This window comes from Oxyura jamaicensis, chromosome 1, assembly GCF_011077185.1.
Source record: "Oxyura jamaicensis isolate SHBP4307 breed ruddy duck chromosome 1, BPBGC_Ojam_1.0, whole genome shotgun sequence".
Lineage (NCBI taxonomy): Eukaryota > Metazoa > Chordata > Aves > Anseriformes > Anatidae > Oxyura > Oxyura jamaicensis.
The window spans coordinates 44,668,520-44,693,153 of NC_048893.1; the positions used below are offsets into that span (position 1 = coordinate 44,668,520).

General features: G+C 37.8%; 1 protein-coding gene across 8 annotated transcripts in view; it reads left to right on the forward strand.

Moving 5' to 3' along the window:
- ANKS1B (ankyrin repeat and sterile alpha motif domain containing 1B) overlaps positions 1-24,634 on the forward strand; it is a 444,131-nt gene that overhangs the window by 149,203 nt on the left and 270,294 nt on the right. For all 8 annotated transcript variants that reach the window (XM_035336443.1, XM_035336434.1, XM_035336452.1 and 5 more), the window contains 2 exons: positions 3,324-3,460; positions 20,682-20,862. In XM_035336443.1, the coding sequence (XP_035192334.1) occupies positions 3,324-3,460; positions 20,682-20,862 (318 nt within the window). The remainder of the gene's footprint in view (positions 1-3,323; positions 3,461-20,681; positions 20,863-24,634) is intronic.

Genomic DNA, 24,634 nt, shown 5'->3' on the forward strand with positions numbered 1-24,634 from the left:
ATATTTCAATTTATTCTTAATGAAACAGCAAGTACTGTATATATAACCAGAGAAGCCCTCCAAATTGGTTGCTGTAGCTAATTTGATGGTGATATTCTCTCTCTGATGGAGCAGACCCAGGTAGTAAATCATTATTAGTTGCCTAATGGGAAGATCCTACTGTGAAAATAAACAGCTGTCCACAATAAAGAAATTGTTTACAAGAAACCATTACATGTCAGATGTTTTATTCCCTTGAGAAAGGACTGAAGGCATGAAATATTGAGCAGTTGGTTTTTTTTCTGGGATGTTTATTTCAAAGAGAAATATTGTTTTTATTTTTATTCTATTTTATTTTATTTTTGTAAAGCGTTATTTTTAGATTCTAAAAGCTAGATGCTTTGTTGATTTATGACTTCATTTTCCTTGGAAGGAAAGACTGTAACTACTATTTTTTGATACTTCTGCATATTGTATGTTCCTGAATTGGTTATAGTTTATGTATACACTGTAGCTCAGAAAGTTTTTTCTCATCTCTGTCTAGGGGGCATATAATAGCTCTGCATCCCTGCATGAATGTCTTCCAATAAATCTTCATTCCAAGAATTTCACTTCCAGTTAGTTCCACGCTTCTCAGTTAGGACTGTATTTAGGGGCAAAACCTAGTAGTGACCTAGTAGTGACCTGTCATTGAACAGGGTCGAGAAGCTCCAGATCCCCATGAAAAAAATATATATATATAATATATATATGCATTATGTATATATAAATATATATATAATGCTATGTAATGCTATATATATATTTATACAACTTGATCTCTGTTACCTCTGCAGCGTATTTAAAAAGTGAGTAAACAAAGCTGAGGTGACTATAGTCAAGGGCTTAAAACAGAATGAAAAGGCAGACAGAAAAGTGTGTTGCATCAATCTGTCATTCTAACTGTCTGGCCTTTGAGAGAGGCATCCTCAAGATACTTCCCCATCTGCAAGACTTCCTGATTTCACTTTAAAGGCTTTCAATTCATGTGCTAAATAGCTAAAGGGCAGCTGTGCTTAGCCACACAGGCTTTACAGCGGAAGAACAGTAACAGAAAACCATGGACTGCTAAAGTACCAGGGGGGTTTTGTTCCTTATAGGTTTACATGTTTGATCAAGACAATCCTTCTGTTTGTTTTTCACACAAGTAAGTAAATAACTAACTACACTAAGTACACTTTGATAGACTCACGTGGAACATTTATCCCTTTAGAAGTTGTTTCTTAGCTTCCTAGGTGGCTCTTATTACTGTGTGTCTTGGCAGCAGTATAATCTGTTGTTTGGGATCTCCATACACGGTGCAGGGTTTTCTCAAAGAAAGTTTCTGATTCCCCACTTGGGGAGGTTAATTTATATTTTATGAGTATTTTTTCCATAGAGTGAAACAGGATAATATTTCATATTCTGGATCACGAAAGGATGAGACTTTCAGCTCAATTTAAATGCTGCTAACATTCCTATTTAACTTTCATCCTCACTATGAGATTTCCAAACAGTATGGAAAGGCCTTGGTTGGGTGTTTTCCTGTCAAGTCCTTACCAAAATTTCTCTAGTACATGGCACTGGAGCTGGCTTTTTTTATTTGTCTATTTGGAATTTGAGTTTTTTCTTTGGAGTGGATTTGCCCACAAATTGAAAGGATAGACTGGTAATCCACCTCAATTACAAATAAATAGGCTTTCATCTGTGAAACCTGCAGGCTCTCAGACATGAGGTTTGAATGTAGTCATCATCTTATTGTGGAGCTGCAGGCAATACAGCACATTGAGGAACGTGGCCCACGTCTTTGTGACCCAGAAAGAAAGGTACTCTATAAATTTACAGACTCAAAAAGACCACCATGACCATGCACAGGCAATGGAATTTTTCTGGAACCTGAACTAAATCATTTCTTTAATAATACAGTTCTAACGGCATGAACTTTTGGCCTCCTGCTGGAGCTTTTGGCCTCCTGCTGAGTCCTTCTGGTGCTTGGTTACCATCACAGCTGGGAAGTTATGCCTTACTTCTCAGTCCTCTTTATTTTCTGACCTGTTTTTCACTAATTTTACTGTACATTGTTCTAACTGTATTAAGAACATTTAAAGTTAAAAATGATATTCTAAGTCCCTTTAATGGTTCTTTACAGTATCACAATGGTTCTAACAGTATCACAAAACATTTCTGAACAGCTGTTTCCCAAGTACCTGCACATATGTAGACATTTCTACACCAGCCGTAGGTTATCTAGCTGAGATACTGCTAGAAAGGCAGATACTGTAGTGCAGAGCTCTATGAAAGATGAAGATTTCATATGAGAAGCTGAATATGTTTCTGTGTAACTGATCGTCAATGATCAGTTATGTTGCTCCTGGTGTTCAGGAAAATTGTGAATGACAGCTACTAGCATGCTCTAAGTCAAGTATGTGTTTCAATAACTTATTGACTTGGGTCTTATGTGTTAGGATTTACCAGGATGACAGATGAGTTACATTAAAAAGCCCCCTTTTAAGTCACTGCTGTTAGAGTGATAACAGTTGGATTCACAATTACTAATTCAATGTAACAAATGTAAAATATTTTTTTGTTGTTGTTGTTGTTTGTTTGTTTGATTGATTGTTTTTGGTTTTTTGGTGCTTCATTTTACTTAAGTATTAAGAGAGTGCTATATCCTGACTTAACATAGTACGAATCATAGAATCATAGAATGGTTTGGGTTGGAAGGGATCTTAAAGACCATCTAGTTCCAACCCCCCTGCCATGGTCAGGGATGCCACCCACTAGATCAGGTTGCCCAAAGCCCCATCCAGCCTGGCCTCTAACACCTCCAGAAATAGGGCGTCTACAGCCTCTCTGGGCAACCTGTTCCAGTGCCTCACCATCCTCTGAGTGAAAAATTTCCTCCAAAATATATGCTTTAAATGTATGTATCCTCCTAAATGTATGCATATCTTCTCAGAGAGAGTAGTCAGGCATTGGAATGGGTTGCCAAGGGAGGTGGTGGCATCACCGTCCCTGGGGATGTTTAAGGAAATGTTGGATGTGGTGCTTAGGGACATGGTTTAGGGGGTGATGTTGGTGATAGGGGGACGGTTGGACCAGATGATCTTGGAGGTCTTTTCCAACCTTCATGATTCTATGATTAAAAAAAAAAAAAAAAAAGGCATAGATATACAATCCATTCCTTACCAAACACATTTAAATTTCAATAGTTTTTTTTGAAGTTGAAACAGTGTTCCAAGTAATGCTTTGTTTTCAAAATAATTTTTGATTTTAAAATGTATAAAGTATTTGTAAGTTCACATGAATGCTATTTTTATTCACAGATAATGCACCTCAGGTAGCAATTACTGCACCAGGATCTGGTAACCATAGAAACAGCTCTACAGGCCCAACACCTGACTGCTCTCCTCCGTCACCAGACACTGCACTTAAGAACATAGTAAAAGTTATACGTCCTCAGGTAGGTGATAACCAAAAGCATCCTCTTCTTATACTTTTCATGTTAAAAGCAGGATCTAATGCATGTATTCTAGGTGGATGGTGTTGCTAAACACATATATAGATCAAAGATAGATAGACAGAATCTAAAATATTTTCTGTGCTTAGAAAGCAGTCTTGATAACAGGAGAACATAGAATGTTTTATGAATGAGTCCAAAAAGGCCCAGAGAAATCAGTACATTTTTATTACAGCATTAATAATGAATGAAAGTTTTATGTAACTTTTTGTATTTTTATATATTATTGGTTTTCTTCCAAGTTTATGTTCTGATTTTTTCAGCATTAGTGGTGCATTACCTTTACAGGTTTTCTTCCCTTTCTGTATCTCTATTTACGTAGTCCCCTAATATTTTATACCTTCATGAGGTTACGTACATTATTTATAGGAAGCATGAAAGTTGAGAAACAATATTAACTATATACATATTCATGTATTGGTAAACAACATGCTTTAGCACACTGAAATCTAGGCGCCTTCTTGTAGTTCCTCAAGGAGTACAACAATTTATGAACAGGTCAGTGGGACACACTTGCATTTGAAGTAGAAGGGTAGAAAAATTTCTTATAGCTCTTGGTCCTAGTGAGATCATGCTGTAAAAAAAAATCTTCCTAGTGCAATGTCTTTAAAATAGATAAGACTTAGAACTTGATTCAGCAGCGTAGCAGTAACCAGGCTAGAAGAGTCTATTTTAGAATCCCAAGATTGTATAATAATATAGGTCAGAAGAGACCTCGGGGTTACCTAGCACCCTAATTAAATAGGTCTGCCAAAGTAAGCTGTCACAACTAGACACTGAATTGACTAATTGTGAAACTTCACTGGTGTGAATCTTTAACCAGAATAACTTCTATTCCTCTCCTACCCATTACTGGGTTCAAATGCAACCATCTGTTCTTCACTGCTGATCTGATCTTTGCTACTGGGCCACTTTAATGCTAGTGGATCCAGGCTTTGCGTCATCAGTATGGTGCTGGCATATTGCTGGCACTTCTTTTATCTGAGAAGTAAGCTGATAGATGCATGGTGGTTTGATAAGAATTATATAAGGCAGATAGTTTGGGTGCTGCATAAGTGAACACGTTACTGTGATGGAAGTGGGCCTTCCTTTCAGTATTCATTGGAGCACACAATTCAGAAGGTCTTAGAAAATTGAAGTTAATTGCTAGATGCACCTGCCATTCCTCTCTGAGGAGCTGTTAACTTCCTATGGCTGAAACTGTCAATGCACAAATTCTAGCCACTGACTGGTGCAGAGCATTCCTCTGTGACACTGCAGTAGTTTGGGTTCCTCATCCTGGTTTAACTCTAGATTGCAGGGTGTCTAAAATAACGGCTTCTTCTTTTCTCTGTTTATAGTTCTTTCTAGTTTTGCTTGTTCCTGTAGTCTGTCTGTACCTCCCACCATACATCAGTATAGTACTAAAATGCCTCCTTTCCTCTAAACTGTTTTTTTATAGTAGGCGGCAAGCAAACAGAAAGGTATTGGAATATTATTGGAACAAGCTGTTGTGTGATAGCTTATTGAAAATAGCATTTAAAAAGCTGTTTTCATCATGATATTGCCAACAGATGGACCCAGAACACTGAATGGTGATGTTCTCCTGCTAGTTAACTCTGAATGGATTCAGCAGATTCTGGGGAGCTATTTTCAAATTTAAATCATACCATTTACTGGCTCCCAGTATTCTCATCATTCTGCAGAACAAAAGCTAGCTGTGCAGTATATATGATCAGAACTTTCAATAATCTCACATTCAATAATCTCTGTCTTGTGTGGGCCTACTACCTGTGCTGACAACAGCAGAAAGGCACATGTAGGCAGTACATGTACATTGTAAATCTATATGCTAATATACAGAGTAGCTGAATGCACTACAGCATTTGCATCGCATTATGTTTCTTATTTCTCCGTGTTTTACGGACATGCTTCCAGTATTCCTTTTCCCTTTCTTTTTCTTTCTTTCTTTCTTTCTTAACCTATTTACTTAATCTCCTCCCCCAAAATATCAACCCAAGAATTTAGACAACGAAGTTGTAGATTTGCAATGGGATGTTTGCAAACCATTAGTGTTAATTCTGCCAGAGTATTTAATTCCTTTATACCATGCCTTCTGCATTAATTTACATTACAAGCTCTTTGAAGGTTAATACAATTGGTTTCTATTCTTGATTGACCTCTCACCACTCATGTAAAATTAATGAACAGTGACACACAATGCATACAAAATAATTTTCTATTGTCTGCTAGGGCCTCTTTACACATTTTTAAACAGACTTTAAATAGCTGCATAACAAGGATCACATACATTTCCAAAACGGCTTTCACTCTTTTCCCTTCATACATCTTGTGCATCCAGCACAGGAAAGTGCCGGTGAGATGTCCAATGAAAGGCAGAATTGGGAACTAGCAGCAACTGGGTTTGCATTGGGCAGGCTTTGGTAGCTTCGATGAAACTGCCAGTGGAATCTGGTGCTTCAACATATGTTGTTATTTTCACTTATAGCATATTATTTTCCTGGAGGGTTGTACATATAATATTACCCCCAGTAACAAGGAACACCACATTAACTACTCTCTGTGATATGTAAAGAAGCAGCAGAAGAGACTAAAGATTCCTGCCTCCCAGCAGGCTGAGGAGGACAGGTGGTGGCAGAAAGTAGGAAAGAGAAACCTGGCAAGCTGGGCTTGGAGGCACCTAAGGCTGTGTGCCAGGTCACATGGTGGCAGTGTATATACATGTTTCGGCACATGAAGGATTCTGAATATGTTCCTATGTATGTGAGGTTCAGCTGAGCACAGTGGCCTCTCTGCTCTCCTCTTCTAGAAATTCACAGACCAAACACAGCTGGCTGGGGGCCCTGACAGCTACATCTGCTACGTGGGGTCCCTGAAAAAGGAGGGAGGCTGTGATGCTGCACTGCTGTAAAAATACCATGTCTAGGAAGTATGAGACAGGAACAATCTTGTACACAAAGAGTGAATCCTGAGAGGTCTGGATCATGGAAAGTTAAGGAATTCCTCAGACTACACAGAAAATTTGATTTTTCCTTCCAGTTTTCCCATAACCTGGCCTTCAATTCACCCCTTGTATTAAAAACATATCCTCACAAAACCTGCCTGGAAATTTCTCTTTTCTTTCCACCTTTCACTACATTTTAAGCAATTAATCCTTTCATCAGTTAGTTATGATGAATTTTGAGCTGAGAAGCCTGCAATTTTCTGTGACCCTACCACTTGTCCCTTATGAGATCCCACTGCTCTCTAAAATCTATCTTAAACTCTCGTTGGATATGGCTCAACTATTCAGTTCAGTGTGCTGTTACTAAAGCTGTAGCCCAGTTTCACTGAACTGGTGTTTCTCCCTGGCACAATGCAGCACCCTGGAGAGAGATTAACTCAGATCTCAGAAGCAGCATTAAGTTCAGTGCCACAGTGCCACCCACCTCTGCTGCTCCAGTCCTAAAGCTAGCTCATATAACAGTAATTCAGGATCTGTGTGCTATGATGCCTGTGCACCTCAGCTATGGACTCTACCTGTGATCTAGCATTTTGCAAACATGTTTTTTGTTTTCATATTTTCACAGGGTCTGTAAGCTTCTACCACATAGTGCATAGGTCAAAAAAACTCTGAAAGAGGTTTTGTTAAAAAATTTATATGCATGCAGATAAGTATTTGCAGCTAAGAAAAAAAAAAAAAAAAGAATTTAGTGAATTTAGTGTAGTGTTTTGAATCACTTGATACCTTTTTCCAGATCATCCAGATAAATCTTAGTAAGTTTTTAACTCATTAATTGCCCTTTAATGAAGACTTAGATAAAGTAATACTGTTGCAAATTAAAGACCCATGCCTCTGTGAGGTATACTAACAGGACGTGGGAGGAAAAAATAATAGTTGTGGTAGGAGACCAAGCAGGTTAATGCACTAAATAGAGTCCTCTGAAATTTTAGGCTCTCTTCTGATTTTTAATGTAGATACATTAGCATATATAGTAAAATATATAAACTTATCAGGAATCATCTTACTGGAATTTTAGAAAGTGATAGTAAAATTGAGTGTTCTACCATAATTCCTATAGAATTCCTATGGAATTATTCCATAATTCCATCCTGTCTGGATGAAGACTGAGCAAAGCTGGGTTGCATATGAAGCTTCATATATTTTTAGTATTAATCATAGAAATGAATAAGAACGTCCTTATTTTTACCTATTTATATATATTATTTATTTGTATCTATTACTTATTTCAGCTCCATTTGAACAAATAGGCTACATACACAGAACACCTTTTTTTCCTAAGAGACTGTTTCTTTTGCCAGTGCTGTTCACTTGGAAGTTATTGGCTAGTTGTCATAAAATTTAATTCTAACTTTTCACCTTTTAAATCCTAAATTTATTAAATGTGATCCAGCATTTGCATATTCTCTTGTCTTTATAAGGTACGCTTCAAAAGGCTTTTGATGTTGAAATGTGGATTATATATGTGTGTGACCAGTATTTTATCCATCATAAATTACTAATGTCCCCATTTTATGTGAGGCAAACTTCCTAAGAGTGTTGTTTCAGTAATGTAAAGAGGGCTTCTGATGCAACGACAAAGGAACAGAGATTTTCCTCATCTCATTCTTGCCTTTTTAATTTGAAGATTCAAAGATCTGCAACGATCTCTGTAATTTTTTTTTTTTATTATTTTTTTCTAGGGGGGGGGGGCGGGGGCTTAGGGGTTGGATGTGCTGTCTTTATATTAATCTTTTTTTTTTTTTTTTATTTATTTCCTATTAAGCTTTTTAAACCTCTTTAAACAAAGTTACAATTCTATCTATGGTTCCTTGTCCCTCTGGCTAATATGTCTAAGAGTATAACAGAAGATAATAGTTTAAATGTTAAAGAACAGAATAAATTGCCTTATTTCTGAAAACAGTAATGGAAACCTGCAGGACATCTGTAGTCTCTGATAGGCCTATCCCACCTGTTCAGGCTATAACATGTGCCTTGTCTAGAGTACAATTATTTTGTGCATATATAAGTAAGGCTGGTATACTTATTTAGGTGTAGTACATCTAGGCATAAGGAAAGATAGGGACCGTGACATTCAACCCCCAGTGGCCTGAGCATGAATAGACAAATCATTCACAGGACATGTACTCCAGAGCCTCTCCAGTTGACCTAAAAATTGGCAGTCACTTATATTTAAGGAAATCATGTCTCATTCTTTTTGCAGTTGAAGTCATTTGAACTAATAATAATAAATTATGTATATATATAATTTCAGCCAGCTCTGTAAAAACACTGCTCCAGAAAATCACTTTTCCCTACTGAGAAATAACCGAGTTTCCTTTCCCTTGGCCCTGGCCAACTGCATTATCCTCAGTTCTTCCCAAACCATCTACTGGCCACTATTGCAGTGTTCCAAGTTCTGCTATCAATGTTCTACTTTGCCCCATTTCTCCTGTATTTCTGACACCTTCCTACGTCACCTATGCATTTGTCTGAGCATCTGAGCATGTAGCTGCTCTGAATACATACACATACATGTGGCAGCTCTAATGGCTTTTGCTGATGTCAATTTCAAGGAACAATTTATTTTTTTTTAGTACGATTTTATAAGTGTGCACAACAAAGATTGTGCAGATCAAGAACAAAGTATGTTATTCATTATGAAGATAATATTAACAAAGTGGGAATATTTAATTATTATATTTGAAAAAAGAGTGTTTGAATGGTCATTACCTTGTAGAACCTTTTAACTTTCTACTTTGCAACCCCTGTCAGAATTAGCTTGCAAGATAAAAAAATATCAGTGAAATCCCCACTGAAGTCTATTGCACCCATGCACAAATGAATGAGAACTCTATTATGCATTTACTAAACATGTTTTGCAACACAGAAATTTTGCTTTGTCAAATTTGATCACAAAAAGAGGGTTGGAGAACACTGTTACACAGTAAGTTCTCACCACTCACATTCTGAATGAGATCACAGGACAGATGGGGGACCTTCTTTTCTCCACGAGCTGCTTTGTGTGCTCAGCCTAAGCTACCATGCACTCAGCCAGCCAGGGAATAACCACGAAAATCTCCTTGGAGAAGTACTGCTCATGACACGGTATGTTTCCGGTTCAGTTGCACACTCCATATTTTCATGTGTTTTGGTGCTGGAATTCATACAACCATATACACTATCCATGCTTAGCAGAAAAGGGAAAGATGACTTTAAAATATTTTATTGAGAGTTATGATTTTGTGGGGGATAAACCCCATATGTCAAAGCTAAAAGCCACCCCTGCGTACATGATATTATGAAGTTTGGACTATATTTGAAAGGTGCTGAGCATTCCCAAAACCCACTAAAATCTGAATGTATTCTATTGTCCACAGATGGACAGATTCATTCTTCAGCTCTGCCTGGTCTGGAAATTTTTCCTGCAATATATAATGTTTTCAAGGTTATATAGATCCATTAAGGCTGCAAGCACTTAAAGGTAGTTGACAGCAGTCAATAAGGTTAGTTCTAGGTATGTAGATTTTTCAGAAAATTATCTCTAAATATGTTTTTGTTTATAAACCTTTAAAGTGTCTATGCAAATCCACTGCAAACAATTTGATATCTTCTCATCCTAATGATATTGAAATGAATAAACAAAGAAGCAAATAGATAAATAAAGCTCCTAAGCAGTCCTAAAAAATAAAACAAAGAAGGAAAAGATATACTGTCAGTGCCATTAAGATGTGATTAGTAATTCATATATGCATGACTGAAAATAGGACAGACATGATAAAATTCTGTTACTGCAGAATACTGAGTACCAAATACAAAAGAGGATATGGCTAGAGTTGCCTTACAGGATGGATTTATTTTTATTTTTTAATTTTTCTGTATTGCTGAAGAATGAATGGGTAGAAGACATGTAAAAGCTCCAGAGGAGGATATTTTCAAAAAATTTCCTTAGAGGACAATGGATGCTTTGTGATCACTTAATAACACCTTTAGCCAAAATGTTATTAAAGATATGCATTGTAAAATATCCCCTCTGTCATGTAACTATAAACCATAATTCTATTTGGACTATTTTAATTAGAGCTGAGATAATACAAAAATATAAATACATCTACCCAAGACACAGTGCTAATGAAAATAGCAAGCAGTACGTGTGAGTGCATTAAATCACAGTCCAACAATGTACTGAAGCACAAGAGTAACTTAACGCAGATAAATACTCTTTATTTTAAGGAGTGTTATGCTTTGAGAATATAACTTCATTTTCTCGGTGAAATTGGTCATTTGCCTGGAGAACTTCTCTTGGCTGAGTTTCCTGGTTCAATATAAACAAATGATACAGAACAATTGAAAATTTTTCATATCTGAATTTGCAACAGTCCAAGTTGGTGAAATACTGAGCATAAAGATTGGATACTGAATGGTAAGGATGTATTTTGACACTAGTGAATTAAGCGGTGTCAGAGAACGTCTCTGAGCTCTGGAAGGTAGTCATCTGTACTATATGTTGAATTCTTAACATGGTCTTTGTACAGTTATGGTCTTGTACAATTCCCTCTCTCCAAAATTATCCATTGTTGGGCCTAATTTCGAATTTTAATGGGCCGAGGTCCATTCCAAGGAGGTAGATTTTTTTGAAGACCCTTCTCTGAAAGTTTAATAGTTTTAATAGCAAGAGTGTGAACTAATCCGTACCAGTTGCCCTGCCCTACTATATATATGTTTGGAGATGGTAATACGTTCAAAATTATGAAGTTTAAAGCCTTATCTACAGTGCTATAATGGGTAGCCACCAGATTCCTAGCATTTTCCTTTGTTTCTGTGTAGTACTGGGCAGTTTTGAGCACCTTACTTACTGAATAATCTTTTATCATCATCAGAAAATGCAGCAGACTTTCACACACGCGTGCTATCTGTAGCATGCAACTTAAAAAACAGCTATCACCTTGACGCTTCAAAATTTGTAATATGAAAATGTGAAAATGTAATGATATAAGTAATTTTCATAATCTGTGGCTGAAAATGGGATATTGCTAGCAGCTGAAAACTGAGCTTTTTTTTTTTTTTTTTTAAGAAAAGGGCCTTACAGCATCCATTTTCCAGGTGTTTCATTGAAAATAACATTTTCATATCTTTAAAAGCTAGAAATTTATATAAATGAGGAACAAGATATCCTTCTTGTTTATCAAAATTATTTTTCACAATTTGGAGCTCATTTCATGCAATGTTTTATAGGATAGGAATAATGGAGTATCTTCAAATTTTAGTCAGAGAGGGAAACCACTGCAAAAGTGTTACAGTTTTTAGTGCTAAAACTGCTACACCTCACAACCCACAGCTGCAATATGGTTGCAATTAAATGGAAAGTCAAAGCCAAGGGGAAAGGAAACTGGGAGAAGAACCATTCTTCCCCTTATTCATTTCCAGTCTCACTTGTCATCTGAGACAAGACCAGAGGTATGATGGAAGGCAGCAGCAACCCCCTGACATACAGTAATGTACTCCAGTGGAGGATATCTAAAGGAGGAGCTAGTAAAACATACACAGAGAACAGAAACACAGGAAAACACTGTGTATATATGGTACCTAGTCACATTGCATGACTTCCTAGCCACAGAGAAAAGAGCTGTGTCTGTGCCTTGAATGTGTCAAAGATGGTGAGATGATCAAAGTGTGCTGATAGGTCATGGAGATTATTGTGAAGAAATATGCATTTTCTGCTCATGTTGGATGGAAGAGGTATCTTTCCCTAAACAGAAAATCAAACAATTTTCTAGTACTTTCATAGTGCCATTAAAAATTAACTTAGCTTTAAAATGTATTATACTATTAGTAAGGGATTTACAGTTCACCAAAAAAAAAAAAAAAAGAAAGAAAAAGAAAAAAAAAATACAGTGAAACCATTTTATTTTTATATCTCTCTGTGTGTTTTTGTAAATTCTCATGATCTTGTAAGCTCCCTGTTGTGGCTGCTTGGGATATATATGTTTCAGCCACTGTGTAATTTCTGCCTTCTGCTCTTAAACTAAATTAAGATGTTGAGAAATAAAAACAAGAATGTCAAGATGGGTGTTGAAAATGCCTATATTTTATTTTTAATTGTAGTTGTACATGTAATTTAAGATAAGATTATATGAAATGAAGTAACAGAAGACTAGATTACCTTTTTAAAAAGACAATGCATCTTCAGTTTGTTTAGCATAGTATTTTGAGGCTTGACAAAATAATTGATTCAGGAGTATAGCAGCAGTTCAGTGCATTCTGTCACTCTAAGGTGACATAGATTAATCAAATCCAGATCCATAGTAATCTCCATATTTTGCAATTTCAAAGATGCTTGATCACTGGTGATGGATGGTGTCCCTTAGGGGTCTGTCTTGGGAGAAGCGCTGTTTAATGTCTTTATCAACAACATAGAGAAAGGGATCAAGTGTACTGTCAGCAAGTTTGCAGCTGAGAGGTGCAGTTGATACATCAGAAGGAAGGCATGCCATCAAAAGGGACCTGGACAAGCTAGAAAAGTGGGCCCGTGTGAACCTAATGAGGTTCAACAAGTCCAAGTGCCCTCGGTCGGGGCAATCCCAGACATGAGTACAGACTAGGAGAAAATTTGAGAGTAGCCCAGCAGAGGACTTGGGGGTTCTGGTGGACATAAAGCTCGACATGAGCCAGCAGTGTGCACTTGCAGCCAAGAAGGCCAACTGAATCCTGCACTGTATCAACAGAGAAGTGGCCAGCAAGGAAAGGGATATGATTGTCCCCCCTCTGCTCTGCCCTTGTGAGGCCCCACCTGGAGTGCTGCATCCAGGTCTGAGGCCCCTGGCACATGAAAGATGTTGATCTGTTAGAATGAGTCCAGAGAAGGGCTGTGAAGTTGGTCAGAGGGCTGGAGCAGCTGTCCTATGAAGAAAGGCTGAGAGAACTGGGGATGTTCAGCCTGAAGAGAAGGCTCCTGGGAAACCTCATTGCACCTTTTCAGTACTTAAAGGGGATTTATAAAAGAAGTTGGAGGGAAACTTTGTGCTCAGGCAAACAATGACAGTACAATAGGGAATGGTTTTAAACTACAAGAGGGGAGATTTAGATTGGGTGTTAGGTGGAAGTTCATCACTCAGAGGGCGGTAAGGCACTGGAACAGGTTGCCCAGAGAAGCTGTGGATGCCCCATCCCTGGAGGTGTTCAAGACCAGGTTGGACGAGGCCCTGGGCAACCTGATCTAGTGGCTGGTATCACTGCCTGTGGCAGGGGGGTTGGAAGTAGCTGGGCTTTAAGGTCCCTTCCAACCCAAGACATTCTATGATCTTAGTTCAGATCCTATAAACCAAGTAACTTTTGGCAGCATCCTTGACTGATGAGAATTAATCAGGCCTGCTGATTTTCTAAAGTCCCTTTTGATCGCTCTCGGACTTCTCCTTGCTACTTTGTCATTACCAGCCTGAAAAAACAGTATCGGGTAGTAGTAGGTGGGCCGTACACGGTGAGTGACTTTCCTGGCAATGTCTCTTACCCATGCCCCAGGGAGGCAGTAGACTTCCCTGTGGGTTAGGTCCAGATGGCATAGTGGGCCCTCTGTAATTTTCAGAAAAGGAGTCCCCCATGACAATAACCCTTCTTTCCTTCTTGACAGAAGATGTAGTGATGCAGGGGGTAGATTGCTTTGCTTTAGGCACCCCTTCCAACTGGGACGGGCTTTTATCTACATCGTTGTTTCGACTGTCATCTTCTAGAGCCTCATACCTGTTATATAAGGTTAGATGGGAAGATGAGGTGGGCAGGGAGAGGGCTCGCCTACCACCCTGAGCAGCAACCTGCTTCCATTCCCCCTGTTGGCCTAGGTCCCCTGTTGGCCTAGGTCCCCTCCTACTGCCTGGCGGAATGGGGTAACTTTTGACTTCTGTGGAGCGGCTGCCTGGTGCGATAGAGGAACTTTTGTTACTTGTGGCTTGTGAATCTGTCTCAGGGAGGGTAGAGTATGCTTCCACCAATTTCCCTCTCTGACTCCCTGATGCTCCTTAGCCTACTCAAATCCTTCCAAAGCTCTGCCACCAGGCGGAGCAATTCTTCATCCTGGGCACACCTCCCACAGGCATACCCACTGTTGCTGCTGTCCAACACCGACAGAAGCTTCAAGCACACCCTGCAGCCCAAGACCTGGATGGCTGTGTGTTTCCCCGAGACCGCTGTCTGGGTAGCCATATCGGTGACTGTGGCTGGAGAGGCCACAGGAGATGTGCAGGCCACGTTTTTCTGTCTGGTGGATACCATGGCTGGGCTCTTCACAAGCAGGTTACAACCGCCACGGGGAAAGACAGTTGGAAAAGAGCAGTGAGGGCGTCCCCCTGCTCGCCCTGCCTGCGCGCACTGCTGCGCCCTGCCCTGACTGAAGCTCCACACCCTGCTTGCCCGTCCTGGTCGCTGCACTCCTGATCTGTCCTGCTCCCTAGGGGCTGCCTTTGTATGGCCAGGGAGGGGGCGCTGCTGGCTCCGCCCACGTCTCGTCATGGCCCTCGCGATGGATGCCAGGCACTGGAGGCTCCGTCGGCTGTCTCGAGTGGCTTTGCTGCTGGGGAAAAAAAAAAATAATAAAAAAAAAAATGAATGAATGCGTCTGCCCCAGAGCCAATTATGTCAGCGGGTGGCTGCAATACCTCCCCTGGTGCAACCTGAGGCTGTTTCCTCTAGTTCTATCACTAGTTATCTGTGAGAAGAGGCTGACCCCCAGCTCCCCACACCTTCCTTTCAGGTAGTTGTAGAGAGCAATAAGGTCTCCACTGAGCCTCCTCTTCTCCAGACTGAACATCCCCAGTTCTCTCGGCCGCTCCTCACAGGACCTGTGTTCCAGGCCCTTCACCAGCTTCTTAGCCCTTCTTTGGACATATTCCAGGACTTCAATTTCCTCACAGGCAGAGCCAGAAGTGGCAGTGGCTGGCCATTTAAATCAGGTGTTGCTGCCATTTCACAGAGAAAGGCGATTCAATATGTGTACTTTGATGCCTTTCCTGTTCTAAGTGGTGGTATCTTTCATTGATACATATTCACTACTGACTTAGCATGAAAATATTCATATTAGACCTGATTTGAAAGTTAGTTAAGTCTTGGTGTTGCAATATCTTCAAATATTTTTATTGTTATTTTTTTTTGCTTTTGCACTGATGATGAATTTGTTAGGGTGATTTTATATGTTTTAGACTGATCTAGGATTTTCTAGGTCTGTGTTAGGACAATTGAAATAATACTCATCAAGAAACGTTTCAAAGTAAACAAAATCAGTCATTAAAGAAATTTACACATAAATTAAATATGTGAATGTAATGAATAAAGAAAACTACTTAAAGACCAACCTGTATGTGGTTATGTAGCATACATATGGCGGTAAAGTTAAGTCACAAGTATGCTACAGATTCACAAGGATTATCTAAGTGTGTACAGACCTTCTCAGTAGTATAAAGTGGATGTGATGACTGACAAAGCTGACTTTGGTACAAAAAATGAAGGAAGCATTCTCTTTGGGACAGAGTTTTGTGTTTGTACAATTTCCACTGCTCTAAAACTTTGACCCCCAACTACATTTCCTGGAAATTATGGTGTTCTACATAGTAAATAATTTTCATAGAATTATTCAGGACCTATCTTGACAGATCTTCGTAAATGTAATCAGGGAGTGGCTTTGGCAGATGCAATCCAGGAGGCCAGGGTGTAAGACTCCAGTAAGTGACTTGTTCATTACTGGCTATAAATTCTGCTAGTAAGACTGGAATTTGGTTCCATATTCTAATGAAGTAAGGTGTCAAGTGTGTCTACATGTGTGCTAGAGGTGGAATTCAACATGGGACTAAAACAGCTGTGCTTTCCTCTCTGTACATAAAAATCTCTGTTTGATTTGGATGTCCAATCTGCCATAATGCTCCAGAGAGATGTAGGATTCAATACAGTTACCTAAAAATAGGCATCTAATGTCATTTGAGATGCCATGAAGTTGTCTTTCACATGCATATGGAGGCTGTCAGATATGAAATGAAACGTAGGGGTGACATGCAGTCTTATGGATGGCTGCTGGAGGCTCGGGTGGGATGCCCCAGAGAATATCCAGTGATGCTAGATGCCTGTATTAAGGCAAGCAAACTAAAATCAAGTTGATTGGGGTGAGGTGAATTGTTCTCTGGGCTCTAATGATTGATGCAGAAAAGTGCCTGCCTGTCGCAATCTCCCACTCCACTGCAGAACGCAACTGCCTCAGAACCGATCACCTGTGGCTGTGAAATGGCAGCAACACCTGATTTAAATGGCCAGCCACTGCCACTTCTGGCTCTGCCTGTGAGGAAATTGAAGTCCTGGAATATGTCCAGAGAAGGGCTAAGAAGCTGGTGAAGGGCCTGGAACACAAGTCTTATGAGGAGCGGCTGAGGGAATTGGGGTTTTTTAGTCTGGAGAAGAGGAGGCTCAGTGGAGACCTTATTGCTCTCTACAACTACCTGAAAGGAAGGTGTGGGGAGCTGGGGGTCGGCCTCTTCTCACAGATAACTAGTGATAGGGCTAGAGGGAATGGTCTCAAGTTGTGCCACGGGGGGTTTAGGTTGGAAATGAGGAGACATATCTTCTCAGAAAGAGCAGTCAGGCATTGGAACTGTTTGCCCAGGGAAGTGGTGGTGTCACCGTCCCTGGGGGTGTTTAAAGGAAAGGTTGGATGTAGAGCTTAGGAACATGGTTTAGTGGGTGTTTAGGGACATGGTTTAATGGTGGTAGGGGGATGGTTGGACCAGATGATCTTGGAGGTCTTTTCCAACCTTAATGATTCTGTGATTCTATGATTGTATTGAGTATATCTCAATTGACTGTAATGGAAGCTTAGTAACCGAGTGTAGATGTAAATAGCTATGTTATAAATTCAGTTATCTAAATCTGTAGCTGAATTTAATCTTAACTGTAGAAAAAAAAAAAAGGTGTGAACTGTAGTTTAGAGAATGAGAAACAGAGGGTTGCAATCAACATAAATTGTTTTACTGTGTCTCTATGGCTTATCAACTACACACGTATACTCAGGCACAAACAGATGTTATAAGCAATGATTTTTTGAAATTAATTCACTCAGAGAAGAGAAGATCTTTACACAGTCTGTGCTTAATTGAACCATGTTCCTCACTGAACCACTGCTTACTCCAACACTCCAAAGAAAAAAATGAAAGAGATGCATGTGCCATTATATGTATCATAAAGAGAAACTGTTAGCTCTCAATAGCAGAATATCATCCTTTCTTGCCTATCTGATATTTTCAGTGTTCTCTGACTTAACTTTGCACTTGATGATTTGTGCTCCCAGATATAGTTAGACTATATTAATGAACCATTAGCATACTTCAACAACAAAACATTTTACACGACCCAGCAAAGGAGCAAAAGGCTTCTCTAGTTAGCTACAAAAGCTCAGATGTAAGATGCCTCAGTAATTATGTAGAGAAATTACTGGCACATGTTAGCAGATGAACCTTGTTAACTCCAAACAGTATATCAGAAGTGTTATGCTGCAGCACACTAGAGCCTGCCTGAGGTTATGTTCAGAACCCTTACATTGGAAAGACATATTAAACTGAGATATGTTGAATTAATAATAATAATGTCAAAGCCCAAAATAATATAGGAAGTATTTTGTGTCACACAGATCAACAGATGGTCGCATGTTAGCATGAGCAAATAGAAAGCATATTTCAGCTTCCATAATTATCTTTTGAAAATCACTATAGACGTATTTTAAAATCACTAACCCATGTATCCAGAGAAAACCATGACTACTTATTGTTGGACATGTTTTTTAGAAGTTAGGATCATTTGCATACTAAACTGGTCTGTAAAACAAGCTTCAGAATATATATTTTTTTCTCCAGATACTTCTGCAGGTGTTTTTGTCAAACATTTTAATATTACAGTAGTTTTTAATAGTCCAGTAAGGAGTAGTGAAACACCTGATCGTCTCTAAATTAGCAGAGGGCTATATGATGCATCAGATGCTATCATTCAGATTCTAAGAAAGTGGCACAAAGTTGAGGCAGTGGTTGGAAACCTGACTGGACAAAGGCCAGAGCAGTTGTTTATGTACCTGCTTGGGAAGATTAAGCCGGACCATCCCAGCTGCCTTTTTGGATAGGAACTGTCTCAGTTGAAGAGTAACCAGGATCCTGTACATCATGTTACTTGAAATGTCTTTCAGCTCAGAAGCTGAATTCCTGCAAAACCACAAAGGCACATTGCTTGGAAAAGGGCCAGCAACATTTTTCTAAATTACCAGAGATCTTTTTTGGTTTTAGAAATAATTAAGTCATTGATGAATTTGTTGTCTAGCAAGTGTGCAGTTTAGGTTTAATTAATACATGTGAGTATTTCTAGCCTGATAAGAGACTTATTTTGGCTTGGGTCCCAAACAATGACTTTTAACCAGACTGTTTGATGTCGGAAGCTGGCCTTGTTCACTAAACTCTCCCATGAAATTACTGGCCTTAGGAATCAGCTTTTCAAAGCAAAAAGCTATCTTTAATTATTAACAAAAGTAAATTCCCTTAATAGACTATAGATGAGTTCCAGATGAATGCCCAAATTTACCCTTCACAATTTTTATCAGTCTGAACAGGACACAGTTAATTCATATGATGCCCAACACAACTTTAAAAAACAATCAGTGTTATCTAAACCCAAGTCAATTAATTATTTTTTTTGTCAGACATTCCAGTAGAAAGTGTACATTTTTAGTGAAAGTAGTCTAGTTCTATATTTGTAACACAAACATTGCAGCTCTCATAACCTAAAAATGAAATAGACCACAAACAAAATTGAAAATTGCTCCACTGGGATAGATTGTATTTTAATAGGTAGTTCTAAGTAAGGGATAGTGAACAGCTTCATGGTCCAAGGAAGATCTTACTGCTCCCGGGACAATAATTTAGTCTTGACACCAGTAAGTAGCAAATTCTTGACCTTTACAAATATTTGGTCCTGCTAAGCTTAACATGTTGCAGCAAGACATGTTTATTCTCTTTCTCTATTAGTTTATTTGCAGTTTTAGTTATCTTGGGCAGCAGTTCACAAGATATTTTTCCCTGTCATGCAGCATTAAGTATACAGACAGCTGTACCCCAGGATGCAGGATCTCCTCTATTTTGGAGAAGCTATTTAATGTTTCAGGTCATTGCACCTAAAGCAGCAAGGAGCATCAACGCTATTTAGTGTGTGGAGCCATATCAGTGCTGCAAGTTAGCAACAAACTACTTATCATGATGTTGCAAACCATTAGTGGTCTGTGGCTTATAGTCTATGACTGAGAGTACTATAGTTATGTCTATATTAATAAGTGTGGTGCAATGGGAACAGATCTGTGGAGAGAAAAAGTTGTTGCCGACCTGATATTCAAACTATATAGATTTCTTGGGTTTTACTTTGGACTAGCTTTAGTGTAGTTGTATCGTCAAAAGAACGTAAGGACCTGGAATTATACAATCCTGGAATGTATCTTATGGTGTAGGTCCACCCAAATGGAATGAGTAACTAATGCTCTGAGACTGTTCTGCAGTGCAAAGTACAGTCCATTGAGTGGAGTGAATCCAAAGTTTACTTCAAAAGTACATGCTTGATAGAAACTAGTATAGATACATTCCATGAAAACTTATTAAGATAATTTGATTTCCATGTATGTTTTTTTTAAGCTTTTTTCCCTAAGCTTTCAGACATTTCAATCTTTGAATACTTAAGGTAGCCCTTCAAAAACTGAATAAACAGTAGAGGGTTGCTTTTGAGTAAGGAGTACTTGGTATTATTTTGTACGTTTCTTTATACGGGCATAAGTAGTCTAATTGTTTTTCAAGATATATCCAGGAATGCAGCATGGTGCAGAGCTGCCTTTGTAGCAAAAGATGATTCTAATTGCATATGAGGTTGTGAAGCCTTATTTTGAATTAAATTGATTAGAATTGATACACATTTTTTTTTTTCTAATAAAGATTAATCCAAATTTTGAAAGAAATTATCTCTAATTCACTGCAGCTAGTTGTATGAAAGTATTTTTACTAGTATAACCTTTGGGCCAAATAAAAACAGTAAAAAGGCAGAAACTCTAAGTAAATTTACTAAATGTCAAGTGATATAAAAATATACATGAATTTAAAGTCTGTATTTTTTACTCCAAGCTTCTTTTTCTTATAGCCCAAGCAGCGCACATCAATAGTATCTTCTCTGGAATTTCACCGAATGAATCACAGCCATGACTACTTTGAAATCAACTCATCCATTGCCTGTACAAGTTTTATTTCTACTCCTGCAATCAGTCCACCTAATTATTCCTTTGGATCTCTGGAAGACAGCGTTGAAGAGAGAGAACTTACAGGTATAGAAAGAAAGCTTACTTTGCCTATCAACAATAAAACTATAGGTCTGTGGGCTTATGCTGGAATTACTGTTGTCTTCAGTAGTGAAATACATTTATTATAAATATGCATAATTATTCCTGAATTTTTAATGTTGCTTAACAAAGGGGTCTCATTTAACATGACCTATAATATTAAAATACACTTATTCCTGGATGTTGTATTTTGAATAAACCCAACTCTGTTGGTTTGGCAACTTGTTGCTAACTCTTGGCATCTCTCAGAGGGCATCTCAAATTCCTAGAATTTAGGTACCCTATGTTTGGAAATTACACTGATTCAGATACTCATCTACTTTCATCATTGTGTGGTCATCATATTTAAAATGAATTTAAATTGGAAAAGTTGAATAAGAAATCATTATGTATATCTATATGGATAGATTTATATAATGAAAACACTTTAAAAAGATTAAAATTTTTTTCTTCTTCACAGAACAGAACGTCAGGAGCAAGGAAATGTTAATAAACCATGTATTAAGCTACTTCTGTCCTTTCAAATTTCATATGGAAGTTGCTTAATTTAGGTTAAATCTATAGCAGAAGACTCTAGCATTTGGGAATGCTAGTGTGCTGAAACAAATGTCTCTGATAGCTAGTTTACCTGACCTGAAGATGGAGTTATTTCTTTTAAAGAGATACTGTGTTTAAGATATAAATACATTACTATAAAATAAAAAACATATGTAAATGTAGAGATTTAGTACAAACATTGATAAGCTTCTGTACAATTTTTCTTCAAATGGTGTGAATCCTGTACATTTCTGGTTGGTAGGGCTTGAAAATTCTGAAATCTGTAGAACTTACTGCTTTTAAATGATCATAAAAATTAAATTTCATAATTAAAGGAAAATAAAACTTTATTGTTAAAGAACTGTCTTGAAATAAGCCAAGAATGAGCTTTCTTATGAAGAAAGAGTTAAAATGTCCAGAAAGTATTCATATTTCTTTTCTTGAACTGGCTGTGACATTATCTTTGAAAGTAAAAGAATGTGCCTAATTTCATGGTTATAGCAAAAATTTTCAAGCCTAACTGGAAATAATAAATTTGAATGGTCTCTGGGGTCATTTGGTTCTTTCAATTGGGGGGTTCTGTTTCTGCTGTAAATTTTCTTCAGTAATCACAATTTTATTTCAGGTAGTTGAATGGTACTAAATACATCCTGATGCTTAAAAACAAAACTTGGAAAACTGAAAGAAATTTCATTGGAGTCAGATAAGGAAATCCTCCAGATTTGTGCTGTTGCACAATTCTGTTTAATTTCCTCACAATTTCTGGATTTGCTTTCATTTTGTCTTGTTTGGTTATATCTACAATGGATTGTGTTCAGTAACTTATAATCACCACATTTCATATGATCTGAAACTGGAACTGTAATCTTATGCTCATTAGAACTGTACTGTTCTAATTTGTGGATGATTTGAAGTATGAATTGAGTGCAAGCTAAATTTCCTTTTCTGTCTCTGCCTAGAAACCTAAGAAAAAACAACAAAGGGAAAATGACTGAAGTTCTGGCCATCTTTTATAAGTTTTTCAAGAGTACAATTTACCATAAATAAATAATTAATTTACCATCAGTAAATGAAATATTGTAGTAAAAGTGCGATCTTCCATTCTCAGATGGTTTATAGCCTAAAAGTATTTAAAAGATAGCAGATTAGACACAGTCTTAATCTGTGAAATGAAAAGACCAAGGCTTTATTTTGCTCATCATTTTGATTCCTTAATGATATATGAGGCTCTATTTCTGCACAAGACAAAGGATGCTAACTTATAATGAGAATAGCAAAATCCAGAAAGAACAGATAAATATTGTCTCAGAAAAGTTGCTGAGGTTTGTCTCTCACTTGGACTATTAAAAGCCAAACCTTGAATAGTAATGCTCAGCAAGGAGTAGCAGAAGCAGTATTCTCTACTGCTCTTTTTAACTAGCTCCTGTTTCACTGAACGGTTCCTTGTTCCCTTTCCAGATCTACAGTGACAATTACAATTCTTCATATGTCTTAATTATAATCTTCTGAATTGCCAACTTGTTCTGAAAATTCATGGAAGATAGGCATCTTGAAAAAAAATATTTAGTTCAATAATTGAGGATTTTTGTGCATTTTAGTGTTTCCTGTTACATTATATTCTTAGGCATTTATGTGTCTTGGGATTTTTTAAAAAGCATCAGTAAAAGGAAAAAAAGATATTTTATCATACTTATTGAGTTCAAGGTTCTTCTGCCTGAACACAAAAAACATACAGAAGGAAGCCGTTTTCATAGTAACTGCAGCTAGTAGTTTTCTATTGCCTTCCTTGAAACAATCAAAATGCATGTTGCAGGATTTCTAAATCGGGAACTGCCATCTAAATTAGGTATTAGTATTTCCCTGCTTAGTTTCAGGGTTCTTTATGTTTCCTTCAGGATGAGTGCAGGAGATGAATACAACAAAATAACGATTCTGTCTAATTCTTAAATCTTCAGCATTTTACCTCAACAGTTTACTGACAAAGAAGAATCAATCTCTTGTATCTTTTGGTGAACTAGAGAAAATTCCATTTTAGATTTGGGGATGGCAGTTTTACTTGGTGTTTACTATTCGCTACATCCCCTGAGTTGAAATAGGGATCCTGGTATTCAAGAAGTTTATTTCTTTCAAGTAGAAAAAACACTGAATTCTACAACAGCACTATATTATCCTACTGATAGCATATTGCAACATTTTCTGATTAATTAGCTGGAGAACAGTCCTTATATGATGGTAATTATGTGCTTTAGCTGTGGGTCAGGTGACTTTGTCAACAGCAGTGTAAACAAAAATGCCTATAGATATGTTGCCTGAATGAATGGCAGAAGATACCTTAGTATCAGGTTACCTGCAATTAAATTGTAAGGGTGAAGAATCTGTTATTTGTTTTGAACATTTTTAATGGGTGGAAGAGCCTACAGCAAGTAGACAGAAACTTTCTTACTCCAGTATGCACAGTGCAGACTTTGAATGCAGCTTTGGCATGGTGTATATATATACATATTTTTTTACAGCTCTATATGCAGCAATAAGATTGATCTTATAGTAGCATTCTAGAATTCAGAGTGAACGATCGTGATTTTATAGCATTGCATTTCACCTCAAGTTGAAAGTCAGTAAATCCAAATATCAGCTACTACCATTAAAATTTTTGTAGTAAAAGTGAGTCCATTCCGTTGCATGAGGAAGTTATTACTGTATGTACTTCTGTTATGGTGAGATGCTAATCATTTTCTTGATCATTTAAATACATGTGAATACATACAAAAATACAAATGAAAGATTAAAGACCTGATAATCAGGTGATTTTTTTTTTAGGGAGATGGTCCTCACCTAACTTTGAACAAAAGTGGACCACTAGATGTGCAAGATCATTTACTCCAGAAGAGGGCAGTAAGGGCTTTCAGGGAGATGCCCATCTAATTTCATAGCTCTATGCTTTATTATAGAGCATCCCCAAAGTTCTTTTGAAATTCTAAGTCTTAAAGATCAAAGATGGCAAAATCATGGACATCTTGGTAACATCAGCTTGGTGTGATCAACACTTGCAGCTGAAATTGTCACTCTGCTTTTCATTTCTGCTTAATCACTGAGAATAAAGGATCTTTCTCTAACTCATATTCTTTCTTACATCTTCATGGAGTTAATATAATTGTGTTGTGAAATTGAAAAGACAGTTCTGCATATATTTGTGTTCCATTTCAGATCAGAAAATAGTCTA